Source organism: Meleagris gallopavo, chromosome 4 (genome assembly GCF_905368555.1).
Source record: "Meleagris gallopavo chromosome 4, MGAL_WU_HG_1.1, whole genome shotgun sequence".
Taxonomy (NCBI): Eukaryota; Metazoa; Chordata; class Aves; order Galliformes; family Phasianidae; genus Meleagris; species Meleagris gallopavo.
Window position 1 is genome coordinate 20,401,754 of NC_139407.1, and position 13,008 is coordinate 20,414,761.

Below are 13,008 nucleotides of genomic sequence, written 5' to 3' on the forward strand. Positions count from 1 at the left end.
AATGATAAACAGTAGAATCATCCCTTTCGTTCTCAGGTGATGAGATAGTCACTGCTGGAGCACTGAGAGAATGCCATCTTCCTAGATGCTCAAAGCAGAGCTGCACTGTGCACTGCTTTGACAAGAATCCCAAGCAATCCCAGAAGACGTGAAACATTATCTACCTCTAAATGTCAATTCTGATTGTTTTTTCAAGGAAAAAAGTGTTAATTGTTGTAAATAAAATGTTTATTTTCTTCTCCATTTACTGGTGGCAAAGACAGCATGTCAGGCTTTCTAAGGCAGTGCTTTGCAAGGAAAGTTATTGAGAGAAAGGGCATAAAATTGGAAGCAAATGGATAAGAGAACAAATTTCTAGAAATGAAAGGATGAAGATTTTAGAAAAGGAACTGGCAGAAGATAGAGGCCCTGCATGCTTTATAAACTTCTGATAAGAAGTGTACAAATGCTGCCTTTAGAATTCAGAGTATTAGGCAGGTAGAATACAGTTACAGAAAAGAGAGAATGAGTAATAGATGTGATACCCTCCATTCTGCTGCACAAACTCCACAGTATATTCACTAAACAGGAAATTCCAAAGTTATACTTGCTGACTTCTGGATAGTCAGGATCCAAGCAACCACAGTGAAGACTGACAAGTAATACACTTATCCTGTGTTAATAAACATTTTCTTTCTGATCTTTTTGTAATTACTTCATCCTGATTTTCTTCTCTGGTTTTGTGAAAGTTACCTATGAAACTTAGACCACTCTAAGCCATTATCTTGTGGTTTTACCCTGTCAGTAAATTCTGCATTTTTCTCCTCACTCATCACAACCTCCTTCCTCATCACCTCCTAACCTCTGTTTCTTGATCTTTCTGCTCCATTCTCTTTTCCATCTTTACCATCTTTTCTTGCCCTTATCTGAGTTCGAGTGGAACTGTAAGTCTCATTTGAAAGAAAGATGCTTCTGAATACGTTCAGTAAACTACGCAAAATCAAAGAGCATGAAACCATATTTCGTTTAAGCAAACTTGAACCATACAGCTCTCCCATTCTTTATGGACTTCCAAAAGCAGGTGGAGAACTAAGCCAAACTCGCAGCGACTCCTGAGAGTTAGTGGCAGTGACACAGAACTCTCCAAGCTGCACTTGTGCAACTTCAGGTAGAAGAGCTTTATGGGAAAAGATCCAAAACCCAAATATAGTCTGGGTGAACAAAAAAAATAAAAAAATAAAAAAATAAAAAAACATCTGGAGTGAGCTAAAGTATATCAAACCTGATATTTAGACTAACCATGTACTCATCACAGTAGCACTAAGCTATAAAGACTATAAAGATGCAAGGAAGCACAGGTTTTAACACTGATCTTGGAAATGTGTATTTCAAGAGATAGAACAGAATAAATGTAAACGGTACAGAATATCTTCCTGCCACTAGTTTTTCAATTTAGGATTGAAACATAAAGACTCTTTGGCATGGTACAGGGGACTCTTTTTTTTCCTGGCAGGGTTGGAGGTGGTGGGAGGATCCTCAGTACTAATCCACAGATGAGAACATAAGCACTTCTTAATCTAGTATAAGGATAAAGGACTTTTCATCAAGTCCTTCTGAAGGTATCACAGAGTAAGATTAAAGTCAATTGAAGATAATTTTACAATTGCACAATTCAAAGCCTCAAGCTGCAGCATAAGCAATTGTGTTTCGGTAAGAGAACTAATAATTCAACCATTACAGTTCCAAATTGTTGGATTTCAGATAAAAAATCTGATTTTCTGAATATGATGAATAAATATACAACTTAAATTACGGAAACTAGCATGTCTGTCCAGAACATGGGTGGCAAGGGAAAAAAGAAGATTCTATGGATTTAAAATAGAGATGTAACTCCATGAGTAGCAAGGAGTGCAAAGTCTTGATCATGAACAGAATGACAGTACAGATATTTCAGGCCTCTATCTTAAAGTTTGGATCAAACTGCAAATCATCAACATCTAAGCATCCATTTATTACAAAATACAAATAAAGCCTAAATTTGATAGATGTGAAGAAAATATGACCTGAGGGTAAGCAATGCAGCGATGATGGATATGCAGTCTGCAGAGAGCCTAAAACCACAGATCTGACAGGTATGAACTGCCACATTAAGGTCAGTAGGATGCTAATGACATGACATATGGCTTGGAATGGGGAAGGAAGGTGAGGAGGAAGGAGGTAGCAGGGAAAGAAGCATGCAGAATACAGCCCAGGCTCAATCCTATCCCTTTGGATGTGGAGAGGAGAACTCCACACAGTAATTCTACAGGAGGAAAGGCACATCTGCAACCTCAAGACAGTGGACAGAGAGAGGGGATACATCGCGCCATAGCAGAAAATTTGATCATTTCAACAGGCTCTGAACTGGTGAAAAGAAAGAAAATGATCTTATTCAGAACAGCCCTATACATTTCTATTTGTCGAATAAAAAATAAATGCTCCACATTCATAGGAATCTCTTCTGCAGTGCATGATCAGAATGAGGCTCTCAGATCACTGTATGTAAGCGCAAAAAATGCCAGTAACTAAAACACCCAAGGATTCTGCAGAAAAGCCTTGTTCCTCCCTCTCTCATGCATATCTCCCTTCACATATCCACAGTGGAGCTCACATTGAGATGTAATGAAATGTAGGCTTAATTTAGGTTTTCTAGCAGAAAGCCCATTAAACTGAAGAAAGGGTTTATGACTCAAACGTATCTGTGGCATGGCAAATAAAAAAGTGCAAACATAAAACATGAGACTAATCTGATCTGATGGCTCTTCCATTTCCTCTTTTGGCTCTGATAAGTTAAGTAACACTAAGCACTGCCTCTCAAGCCAGTAAGCAGTGACAATTTAGACTACTTTCAAAAACTATAATCTGACTGAGGAATTATTCCTATTTCACTTCTCTGCCTCTCCTCCCACATCAGTTTGCTAGTGATGGAACAAGTAACCCTCACAAGCTGGCCTGGAGTCCTGACTCTTGATCCTAAGTCAACAAGCAGGACTCCTTGTCTCCAAATGCATGCTTTGTTCTCTCAATGGACATAGACACACTGCAGTCATCTTTCACAGCCATGTGTGCAACTCACATATCTCCCTCATTCTCCAGTCAGATACTTATTACAAACAGGAGCAGCATACACATCTCACTACATGAAGCTATATGGGCAATCACAGGCCTTCCAGAATGTCTTCCATTCCATGAAGCCAAAAGTCTTGGAGGGCTTTGTTCACCTTCACAATCTGTAATCATTATGACCAAGAACTTCATTCCCTTCTTTTGCAATTGGTCTGGTACAGGACAAGGCTTTCACTCTGCGGATGAAGGCCATGAAGAAATGCCTGATCAAGCAGCGTACTGCCAATAACCAAGGTTGATTTTTCCCTAGAGAATCACAACTGCCCTTTGTCTTCAGATCCATAGCTCATCTACAGACCATGACCCTCCAGGGGCCAATTTCAACTAGATGAAAACCTTAGAGCAAGCACGTGCATCACTGGGCAGGAGCTAAATATACTCTTAATCAAATGAAAGTGAAATGTTTTCCTTAGTAACACTCTGCAGCTAAGAGAATAACTTTAAAAGTCAACAGATCCTTATCACCTGGAACCTGAAAACCAATTAACGTCTTATTGTTGCTTTAAGAAGTAACTAGTACAGCAATGTAAGATGATAATATTACTTAGCACTTACAGCGCTTTTCATCTTCAAAGCGTTTTGCAAACATAAACTAATTAATCTTCCCAACACGTCTGTGAGGTGGGCAAGTGTTATTATACCTGTATTACAGAGAGGAAAGAAAAAAAAAGCACTGCTGGCAGAAGGTTACATGCTTAGCTCAAGGCCACAGAATTAGCGAGCACGTGCTGGCAACTGTATGCTTCTCACAAAAGTTGTCTGCTCAAAGGAAGAGGATGCTGCAGGTGGGCTGTGTTTTAGCGTAACAGAAAAGAGTCTGCCAGAATCATAATAAGGATGCTCAGCTCACAATGCAGAACTCTAATTCTGATAGCTGCCTTAGATTTTCCAAGGTGGCACTTGCCATATCACTGAATGGTGATTAATTCGCTCATCAGGAGAATGCAAAGTCATTTGTGTGTCATTTCATACTTGCTTGTAAATAATCCACACAGCAGGCTAATGCAGTTCTGGTGAGAATCTTTGCCTACCTGACAGTCAAAACCAGCTCACTGACAAGGCATAGGTGGTGGAAACTCAATAGTAGTGGAAACTCAAAAGTAGTTGATCCATCTACCCTCCCACTGACTCTTAAGGGAAGGCTTGAAGTACATAGAACTTTAGGTTTGTAACCGTGACCATTTAGATCCTTTAATCCTGCAGCTGACATTTATGGTGACTGAGAAGATTAATCACTTTGCTACCCAAATAAGTCATTTCAAGCAGCTAATATTTAAAAAACAATAAAATTTGACGTCCTGTTACATTAGACTAGAAGTTGGAATTCATACTTCTGAAATCTTAAAAATGAATCCTTGACAGTGTTTAACATCTTCAATAATAACATAAAATTGTCCTAACGTATAAATCACTATTTCAGGTCCTCCTTTTACTGAACAGTGAGATTTTTCCAGCACCTAAATCTAATTGTCACGGAGAGACAGCTGAACAGCGGCTATGATTCATCAGCACAGTGTAACGTACTGTAAATGGCTTTCCCTTTCAGCAGTCTCATATCAGTGACCCAGCATACTGTGATGGGAAGAAATTCTTTTTCTTTGCTTGTTTGTTAAGTCCAGCCCCTCTCTTTGCAGGCTCAAGGAGTTACTAGGCTCCTAAGAGTTCCAGAATAGTAAAGATATAAAAACATCCATATGAACATTTTCTCCTGCAAAACTGGAAGGGGCAGCATGAAAAGGAATTCACATTGAGGTTTTGCTGAGAGCAAATTGTGCTGAATGATAAACACAGAAAACTCATGCTCACCTCCAGTTAGAAAGACCAAGTAACTTTACCTCCAGGCTAAACTACAGATGCCTCGAGCTTTCCAAAAATTTAACACAACCTGCACCACCTTGTCAGCTCTTCTTGTAGCATAAGTATCGTGCAGCTCAGCTTCTCATCTCACAGTATTCACAAACAGTGGCAAAATTATTTTGTGTGTAAATATGGACACACACAAATCTCAATGTATTGTGCCAACTGTGCCTCCCACTCCCACTCCAAACCTCACTGACTTGGCATGTAGATCATCATTATATTGCCTTGCAACAAATAATTCTTTGAAGCAGAAAGATGGCTACTTACTAGACATTGCAGAGTCCTCTCCTCCTATCAAAGCGTATCTGGCAGTAAGTAAAATAGAGTTTTTGCCTGCCTGTATTTCTCTTGCTAAAACCTGCAAAAGACTTTCAGTTCTTGCAGAACCTTGCAGGTTTGATTCATAATCAACAACAAATTGTTCGCAAAACATACTATTAATTCCAATTTTTTTTTTTTTTCAAATGTAATTTTAAACATAGTTTGCTGTCTGTAGTTCTACAGTCCTTCCCTCCTCATCCATACTCATACAACTCTGCCGAATATTTTCACATAGCAGTCTCCTATGCACATTTTATCACTTCCCACACCAACTTAATTTTGTAAACAAAGGAATTTCTCTCTGAGCAACTTCTCTCTGAGCAACAACGAAATTCAACTTTATATATTCTGCTTTATTTCTGAATTCAGCATGATACTTGGGCATATTCCAAAGTACGAGCATTTAGGCTCCAGAATTCAATTAAAGAAGTTGTACATTTAAATCAGACTGCTCATTACAGTTGGATACTTCAAAGCATAAGTAAATAGGTATCATATTCCTCTCTAACTCAAACAGCAAACAATTCACATTCTGGAAAGCAGACAGCCTTTCATGGTGCTTTATCCACTGTCAAGGATGAGATTAGGCATCTTCTCAAGTATGCAATGTAAAATCAAGCTTAAAAGTAGTTTTAATGAAAGAGGCTCAAGTTCATTTACATGGTTCGGTTCAGAGTTTAATCTCATATTTACCAATTTTTTGAAACTTATGTGGAGATTAACAACAAACTTGTTTGTTAATAAACAAAGTGAAAATGAACAGTTAAATTAGAAGTTCTAAAAAAAGTAAACTAGATAGAACCGAAAAGTTAAAGACAAAACTGGTCTCGCAACGTATGAAGGTGTTTGAGAAGGAGGAAGGGAGGAGACCACAGGAGATGATCTGCTTTGTCCTTTTAGTTAACTGAAAGCACACTGGCTTGATCAAGTCGCTTCCCCGAAACACACATCGCTTCTTAGAATCTTGTCAGCTGGGTTCCAAAGTAACAAGATTATCCTAGCCCTATAATAAATACTACAATATTTTAACATTACATTAATTTAAATGCTGTTTTATGAAATAAAAGGAGAAACATTCTTTTAGCCTGTTACCCACAATTTACGCAGTTAATCTCAAACAACAGAAATTCAGGATAACAGGGAAACTTCCCCTCCGTAAGCAGATTTCCTGGGACAAAAATACCACTAAACCAGGCACATCTATCTCCTACAGCAGTATCCCCTTCTGAGTTCAACCATGGGCAGCAGAAAGCACAAAGACACATACTGAGACAAATAAGGAAGAGAAAGTGGTAAATTTCTGACACATAAACAAAAAGCTTTGAAGGGTTTACCCCCACGTATTGGCAGTAATAACAGTGACATTTTTTAGTTGTGTCAGATTTGGAAGACTCAAGAAGTTCAAGTAATTGCTCCAGTAGATTTCCAATGGACACTGGAAATTTGGTACTATTTTATACAGGCTGAGCAAAAGAAATGAAGCAGTCACCATCAAGTAATAAAATGTTAATTTCCAATTAAAGGCATTTATTAACAGTTGCCTTTTTTTTTGTTTGTAGATTTATTTCCTGTTGTTTTCGCAGGGAAGCATGTAATTAGACTGTCAAAGCAGCTACATATCTGCGCTTTATTTCTAGACAGAAGCAAAAATAAATAAATAAATAAATATAGGGAAGCTTTTTTAATATATTATTAAAAAACCTTTAGAATGATCTTGAGCACATTTTCCACCAAATGCTTCCGATGCCAGAAGCAGTAAATTCTCTCAGTCAAAGATGAATTAAAAGAACACAGTGTCTAAAACTACAAAACAAGCCCTTATTAATTTGACCCTCTCAAACTTGCAGGTAGTCCCCAGAGGTGCTAAAACAGCAAGCATTAGAGGAAGCCAATAAGCCACACAAGGGGAATTGAACAGACAATGAGAAAAATCAAACAGACACAGATGACAGCGCTGAGAGCACTGAAAGATGACAATGACTCTACACATCTTAGACTGAAAGATGTGTAACTTATTGCATATTGGGCAATAAGTATTAGCTATGTACTATGTACTTTTCTGAAGAAAATGGAGAGGAAAAAAACCCGCAAGCCCCAGTGCTTCATCATACGTGTTGTGCCAGATTGTTTCATTTCTTCCATTTCATTATTTCTATTTAAAGAGAATAGTACTCTATTCAGGGAATGGTTTGTGAATTCTTAGTTAGGTAATATTAAATAAACAGTGTCTATTTTGATATAATTTTATTACTAGTACTGTGAAAGTGTCTATAGTACGAGCCTTGGAAAACTTCATTCCTCTTGGTTTTTCCTTAGTAAAGTAAAAGGATCAAGGTGACTAATGACTTTAGCTTGAAAGTAGCGATGACCTGAAGTTTCAACATATCACAGAAACCAAAAACACACAGCAGAAAGCAGACAGAGCACAGTAGCAGCCATCCTCAGTTACATGAGTAGAAGAGAAATATTTTTATTTCCTTTGTAGACATTTGTGGTGAAAAAAGTCAACACCATCTGCATGGCTCTAATTCTAATGTAAAGTTATTCTACTTGGAACAAAGATAAACCACCAATGGGAAAATATTTTTAAACAATTCTAAAATCAAAGCTAAAGACTTTCTCACAAGGAGAAAGCTTTCTATATGTACTCCTGAATCTACTCCCGCTTCCTCAGAAGAGAGGATTCTTTATATAGAAGACTGAGGGTTCATTTTACACATCTTCTGGCCTACATTTATTCTTTTAGATAGCTAGGCTGTAATATTGCACAAATCCCAACTTTTTTTTTTTTTTTTTTTTAACCTTATATTAAGTACTTTGGTTGTGGAAGTGTAAAAATGCCACTCCTAGAGGTTACAGTTTTGAATCTAAAGTAATGCACTGAGTCCTTGACCCTAACAAGACCTTACCCTACCAAGTGCAACCTGATAGAATCAGAAGGAATCTCTTAAGAGCAGTTAGTCCAAACCCTCTCCCTCAGGTGGGGTCAGCTACAGCAAACTGCCCAGGGCCCCAACTGGATGGGTTTTGAATAACTCCATGGATATTTACATCTCTTACATCTCTCCTGTTCTGGACTCAGAAATTTAACAGAGACAACAGTTAGCATCTGATTAGGCGTTACAGTTATCCACTAAAAGCAAACAAAAAGCAACATACAAAAAAACCCTCCACTTTCAAACTGAATTACCTTACTAATTTACTCACTCTACAGTGCTCTGTTACTGCCCTTGTGAACTAAAAGCATTGAGCTATTAAATTATTTGTATACCCAAACACGCATACTGGATTTTTCAGCAAGCCTATTTATGGGGCCTCATGTTCTCTGAACAGTCGCATTCATTTCTTGCGATTAATTTTGAAGCTACTTAAATTTTAGGGATATTGGAGTGGCAAGCTTCCGGACAAACCATTAATCAGATGATTTTTATTTTTTTTTTGCCGGGGGTCTGGTTTTTAAACTGTAAGGCCTGAATACTTCACACTCAAACTCACAAAGTTGTCACTGAGTCACTGCCCAACATGGGATGTTTACGTAGGTTTCCTGTTTAGCATGTATTATTTATTTCAAAGACGGTACATAATGCTCTCCCATCTTTTTAAAATATTTAGGAAGACACAAATGAAGTGTACTGTTTGTGCAGAGTATTACTTAAACTGTTAAAACGGGTATAATGACATCCTCTTTCCACAGCATGAAAGCCTCGTTACTCAGTACTAATGAATTACACACCCCAGTTGTATAAAAACCTCTTGCCTACCTTGTCTGGTATACTCATCTGCTTCTCTGTGGACCAAGTCTTTTACCCGGTTTCCATACAGCAACCTAGAGGAATCATGATCAAAAGCCTTCAGGGTTTCACTGGAGCTGTAGGACTTCTGTGTAGGCACTCTGCACTCCTCATTTTCTGCAGAAGAATTTGTGTAGCGCCGCTCCTTGTCCCGCCTGCTCTTTGTCAGGGAGCAATAAGGCCGACGTTCTTTCACATCCATACTTCATTCCTTCTGTGTGTACATCAGACCGGCCTGTTTGGAATTCTTATCTGCATTCAGCTCACATCTACCTAAAACACAATTAGAGAGACAACAGACGATGAGTTACAACGTTCTCTAATTGCTGTGATTGCTTATTTTAACTACCTGGTGTGAGATCAGAGAAACGTCTGATCAACTACGGGCAAAATGCAGTCCTGTAATGTGTGCAAGATTTCTGATAGTTTCTGATAATTTCAGGTACAAGCTATCCTGATGAGAAAACAGCTAATTCCTGTTAACAACAATGCCAGTCACAACAATCTATTTATATAGCAGATTAGAATACTAAAACTAGACTGAAAACTAAGGGAGAAAACCCTCTCAGCTTTTCAGCTTATGGAACGTGTTACCCACTTAAAGTCTATCTGCAAATACATCAGTTTGGCTTTTCCTGAGAAAGGTATGTACCTAATGAGAAAGACATATGCTTTTTCCACTTGCTTGTCAGAAACTTATCGTTTTAATGTCTATTTCTGAGATACAGACTACTACAATGCTTACTGTCAATTCTATTCTTATAAAATTGTTCTCACCAGGAGTATACACATAATTTCACAGCAAGCTACAAAAACATCATAGGCCATACACAGGAAGGCTTCTCTCGGGTAGTACGTTTGATAAAACTGCTGCTGGGAAGCAAGGGAATATTTCATTTAGAAATGACATTCAGGAGTAATTTTTCCTTCCATCATGTTGTTGAGAAACATTACAGTAAGAAACTTACTTCTATTCATTTTTCTTTAATGATTCATTCCAGTTAGTTTTCAAAACAAGGTTTCCCTGTTTCATCTCACGGGCCCAACACAGTTAACAGAAATACCTTCACTTCCAACACAGTAAGAAAAATTACACTCTCCAGAGAAAGAAAAATTTCCGAAGTTTGGAAATTCTGTTGTTATTTTTAAAGACAAGAGCTAGATTAAAATCAAGAATATAATTTAGATATTTGACTGTCCAACTAACTAGGCTTTGATATTTCTTGTTCAGCATCTTATATGTTGGGACTCTCTGCTCTGCCTCAAGAACATTTTCCTTGGTGCTTCTCTCAGTTTAACAAAATACCACAAATGATTATTTTGTGGAGCATTATCAGTCTAGTCAAGTGATGCAGAACTTATAGAGCCACAGAATCACCATGGCTGGAGATCACCTAGTCCAATTGTCCACCTACTATCCCCACTAAACCATGTCCCTTAGTACAACATCTAAACATTTCTTGAAAATGTCCAAGGACAGCGCCACCACCACCTCCCTGGGCAGCCCATTCCAGCGCCTGGTCACTCTTTCAGAAAAGTAACTTTTCCTCACATCTAACCTGCCCTGGTGCAACTTGAGGCTGTTCCCTCTAGAAATGAGGCCATTCTCTCTAATTCAAATGACATTTTGCAACACATATCACAAAGTAACATCCAAATCTATTGGCAGCCTGTTAAGCAAAAACAAGGCTGCTTTAGAACTCTTAACCTGGTTCATTTTTAAGCATTTAACAACAAACTAATTAGTTGTCACCCATGAAACGATTTCTAGTGAGTATGTAATTTAACACCAAACTGTAATTCAAGTTATTGAATGGCAAGTCTTTTATCATCCTATTTGTTTTGAGATTCTCTGAAAAGCTCTCACATTTCTTGAGCTGTCTGAATCTCACTTTATACTAGAAGACAAAGCTGCAAAAATCTTAAATTTGAGCAAATTCTCTTCTATATTAATTACATTTTCAAACACTCGAGTCATAAAAGAAATCGAAATATCTGTACGTGGGCAATAAAATTGAGATAGAATAATAATTTATTCACTTTATGACTATTTAGATGTCTGCATGTCCATGTGGCATATCTTTTTGATATAAAACAGACTTAAAAAATATTTGATTGACTAATGAATGCAAGTTCTTTCCACATGAAAATAATTCTCTAAGCACTTTGTGAACTTGGTGCTTTATTACTAAAATGCAATGCTATTAAAAATCATGATTAACGGGTACATGCAGGTATTCTCCTAGAGCATAAAGATTGCACGTGGAAGCCCATCTCCCCCTTCATCTATGCATTTCAAAACTGTAAAAGGACACTAATTCCTAATGTCTCTAAATTGTGCGATGGGAAAACTGACAGGTGCTATTCATCATCAAAGTTTAAATACTTTTGATTTTTTCAAGTTTCTGGGATTACGTAGCTCCTTCCTGATATTAAAAAAAAAAAAAACAAACCACTCTTTGCAGGATACTCTGTTAGTATAGCAAGCTAAAATCCTCAAAGATTTAATCCATTCTGTAGCATGAGGAGAACTACCGATCTGCTTCTGACAGAAGTCAATGAATTCAATAAAACATCAAAAGGCAGTTTGCTGGGTTATCTATTGCCTCTGTAGGCAAAGAACGCAAAGGTTACAAAAAATACAAGCTGTTTAACAGCATCAGATTATTGAGATACTGACAGTGATCACACTGTCATGATAAACAATGAGGGCTAGTACACTTTTTGTGGGCATTTTGAAAAAAAAAAAAAAGAAAAAAAAACAAACTAAAACATATTTAAGAGTTTGATCTTTTCAAACCCAGCATTATACAACACCTCTTTACCTTCAGCTGCCTTTAGCTTCTCAGAAGTTATTAGCATCTCCCTGCAAGTTTTAGGAAAGATTTAACAGGCTTAGGCTCAGACCTTTAAATTCTTTTAATTGGTGAATTAATATAAATATCAGAAGTAAGGAGCCAGAATAAAACTATCTTAAAGATCTGTCTACAAATAAACGTACCGCACCATGAGCAAAACACAAACAGAAAGAGGGAACACAAATGTATTTGCAGAACACAGAAATATACCAGCATTAACAATTATTTATTGGACTAGCAATGACAAGTCAAACACAGGGATATGTGCAGATAGCTTTACAAGATCTGAGCTGTAACTCTTCAGTGAAGCAATCCAGCACTGCACAAGATGCTGCAGCAGTCTCAGCACTATGCAGGACTTGTCCCACTGAGAATCCTATCGCACACTTCTAATTTTTACAGACATCTTTCCCCATAAATATGATGAACATTTTCAATTAATGATAAAAAGTATTTCAGAAAAAATACCCTGCAAGTTACTCCACTTGCTCAGCCTCTTTATTATATCACTAGTTATAATGCTAACAAAAAAAATTCACACTCAAATCTCCAGATTTAACGGAACCAACGGATAGACAAATTTCAATACATTTCATGTTTTCTCCTCCTCTGTTCTCAGTAACATAGAAGTTGCATCCTGCTAAAAGTTGCCCAAATGCACTGACCAGCTTTCTTTCTCCTCTATGTCTTAGAAGAAGCTCAAACAAAATATTGGTAATGAGTACAATACAAATCCAATGACTAATTATGACTAATTTGACACATGAACAAGTTTGGTTGATTCTTTTTTTTTTTTTTTTTTTTTAAAAAAAAACAAATCAGATTAAAATTTTAAATCAAATAAAATTAAATTTGTGATGTCACAAAAGCACTTGCCTTTGTCCACAAGTAATTTTTGCCCATATGTCAATATTTATGGTCCACAAAACCGCAATTTTCACAAAGCAATATCTATCAAGCTAACAGCTAACTCACTCACTCACATGTGGATGTTAAAACAGACATGTTAAGTACTCTTATGTGCTGCATCACAA

The 13,008-nt window shown here is 37.3% G+C and overlaps 1 protein-coding gene across 8 annotated transcripts in view; it reads right to left on the reverse strand.

Moving 5' to 3' along the window:
• Window positions 1-13,008, reverse strand: part of TENM3 (teneurin transmembrane protein 3) — a 399,330-nt gene that overhangs the window by 297,364 nt on the left and 88,958 nt on the right. For all 8 annotated transcript variants that reach the window (XM_085222460.1, XM_085222461.1, XM_085222459.1 and 5 more), the window contains exon 2: window positions 9,087-9,389. In XM_085222460.1, the coding sequence (XP_085078586.1) occupies window positions 9,087-9,318 (232 nt within the window). In that variant the 5' untranslated portion in view covers window positions 9,319-9,389. The remainder of the gene's footprint in view (window positions 1-9,086; window positions 9,390-13,008) is intronic.